We start from the raw sequence: 2,550 nt of genomic DNA, 5'->3' as shown, positions 1-2,550 counted from the left end.
CCCTGCATGTCTGCACACTAAAATAAATGCAGGACAAATCCATACACATCAACTGAACAGACAAATGAATGGATGCAGTAGCCTCCCTGCAGCCTTGTATTACACACAGTATACCGCACAAACATCATAAGAGGCCAAATTCGTAAAAAAACCAACCCAAAAAAACCCTATTTCCTCTGCCACAGCAGGACATTTTTTACCTAAATTGAAAGCACACATACTAACTAAAATAATTCAACACATATTGGTCCCTCAGCAGCCGACCACTGTCGTCATCAGGGAAGATTGCCGGATTGTCCCAGTCCATGGCTGGTGGCACTCTGGGGGCCCTCTCCTTCCTCAGGCAGGCCACATTGTGGAGGACAGCACAAGCCACAGTAATATCACATGCCCTAACAGGGTTGACCCTTAATTTGTGAAGGCAGTGAAAGCGTGCCTTCAGGAGGCCAAAGGTCATTTCAACTCTGGCCCTGGTCCTGGCATGGGCATGGTTGTAGGCCTGCTGTGCTTCCTGGGGGTCTGTGAAAGGTGTCAGGAGAAAAGGCTGGCAGCCATACCCCCTGTCTCCCAGCAACACACCAGAGAATTCACCTGTCAACACAAAATCTCATCATTACTACCTCATAAACACAGTGATATTCTTGACACAGCCATGATGGTTATAAATAGGGGTTGTGTGGCTTACCTTGTGATAGATTTCAGAGGCCCGAAAGATTCTGGAGTCATGGACTGAGCCAGGCCATTTTGCCACAACATTGCTGATCACACAGTCAGCATTGCAGACCATCTGAAATCATAAGATGAGGAATATTACACCAATCAATGCACATCATTGGCAATGCAGAGTGTTCGTCAATGGACAATATCAAAAAGTTATGTTCACCTGAACAATAATGCTGTGAAAGGATTTCCTAGTCACAAAATTGGCCTCATGGGCACCTGAGGGGGCTTTTATCCTTATGTGTGTGCAGTCCACTGCACCAATGACATTGGGGAAACCTGTCACACAAAGTAATGAGTATCCTACTAAGTGTTAACAGTTGTCCTGTAATTTGTAGATCCTCTTACCTGCAATCCTATAGAACTCCTCTTTCATGTCACAGAGTCTTCTGTGGCCAGGGAAGGAGATGAAGACATCTGCTAATGCTTTGATAGCCAGACACACACTCCTTATTGTGCGGCAAATTGTGGCCTTGTTCAGCTGTTCTGCATCCCCCACTGAGTACAGGAAGGCTCCACTAGCAAAAAAGCGCAAGGCCACACAAACCATTTGCTCCACACTCAGTGCATGGCTCCGTGCAGTGCGGTGCTTAATCCTGGGACCCAGTAGTCTGCATAGATACCTGATGCCATCTGCAGAAAACCTGTATCTTTCATATAGATGGTCATCAGGGAAGGCCAGTGGGTCCAACCGGTCCCTGAAGACCCTTTCTCGCCTGAAGGCTCTCCTCAGCACAAGTGCTTCTTCATCCACCACATCTCGCAAGAATGGGCATGCCATTGTCAGAGCAGAAAGGAACACACAATTTTGGGCCTTCATATAGGCTAGTGGCCACACCTGGTGCTGGGGGGGTGGGCAAAAGAGGCCTTATAACGATGACTTGGTTGTACTGATTGCTGTGAAAATAAAAAAATACCTTAGAAAGATGCCACCGTCCTGTGTGCTCACAATAAGAGCTCATATGTCATGGCTCACTTGACTTTACGAGAATATACCTAATTTTTATTTTGAGCTGTGTCATCTTCTTGGAGCTGGGGGAGGAAAGAAAAATAATGATTAATACATTTGTGTTACAGTTAGCATACAGTGTACATTGAAGGCATATCTCACCTCCCTCTCAAGTTTTTATTTCAAGGTCCAGTTTCCTAATTGTCCTCTTTTTTTATTTCGGACTTCAGTGCAAGATTTTCTATCTTTTTTCTTCTTGTACTGAATGTCTATGTCTGCCAGTTCTATTTGGCGCCGGAGGTGGTTGCCATACAACTTTCTGATAGCTTGTGAGCTCTGTGAACACAATACAATTAGCGCAGCTGGAATTTGGCAGGATGTTGTGTCCTTTTATTAATACGCACTATGTTGCCAGGCTGGTTTTCCCTCTGTATAGCATCTGGGTCCAGTAAAAGAAATTAGATTTTTTGATTTTGATGAGGACTCCTCACCATTGTAGAGCAAATAGTACTTTCACAGTCTTAACATGATACCTCATGCCTTCTGGAATCCACAGAGATGGTCTCCTCCTCATCATCGTCTCCATCGTCTGCTGTTGCTGCTGCACTGGGGCTTTCACCCGATCACATTTAATCGGATTCATATTGAAGCTAGTAGACAAGACATGCCAGGCCTACAGTATGCCTTTGATGGAGTACTCACTGGATCAGCATCGTCTGGTGCTTGTGCTGGTGGCTCTAACAGGAACACAGTGCTGCCAGACACTGCTAGGCAATAGGTAAACCAAAGTCAGACAGTCCAAATTGATTCAATATGAATGTGGTTGTATTCCATGTAGAGATGGAAGGACATACCTTGAATGAAGCGGGTGGCATCTTGGG

At 45.4% G+C, this 2,550-nt stretch overlaps 1 protein-coding gene across 1 annotated transcript; it reads right to left on the bottom strand.

Moving 5' to 3' along the window:
* Positions 1-413: 413 nt before the first annotated feature.
* On the bottom strand, positions 414-1,707 carry LOC137013253 (putative nuclease HARBI1). The gene is made up of 5 exons (XM_067376933.1): positions 1,638-1,707; positions 1,069-1,564; positions 884-999; positions 686-787; positions 414-591 (listed from the first exon to the last, which is right to left on the bottom strand). Exons 1-5 carry the CDS (start codon positions 1,680-1,682, stop codon positions 532-534), a joined length of 819 nt encoding a protein of 272 aa, XP_067233034.1. The 5' UTR covers positions 1,683-1,707; the 3' UTR covers positions 414-531.
* Between the last annotated feature and the right edge of the window lie 843 nt (positions 1,708-2,550).

This window comes from Chanodichthys erythropterus, chromosome 22 (genome assembly GCF_024489055.1).
Source record: "Chanodichthys erythropterus isolate Z2021 chromosome 22, ASM2448905v1, whole genome shotgun sequence".
NCBI classification, from domain to species: Eukaryota; Metazoa; Chordata; class Actinopteri; order Cypriniformes; family Xenocyprididae; genus Chanodichthys; species Chanodichthys erythropterus.
Note: the sequence above shows the minus strand (reverse complement) of the source record. Positions and strands in the feature narration are given on the sequence as shown.

Coding starts and splice junctions, on each gene's coding strand:
- LOC137013253 (XM_067376933.1), bottom strand. CDS start 1,682: ATGAGCTCTTATTGTGAGCACACAGGACGGTGGCATCTTTCTAAG. Junction 1,000..1,068: donor GGAGTTCTATAGGATTGCAG/GTAAGAGGATCT, acceptor TTTGTGTGACAG/GTTTCCCCAATGTCATTGGT. Junction 592..685: donor CCTCTGAAATCTATCACAAG/GTAAGCCACACA, acceptor TTGTGTTGACAG/GTGAATTCTCTGGTGTGTTG.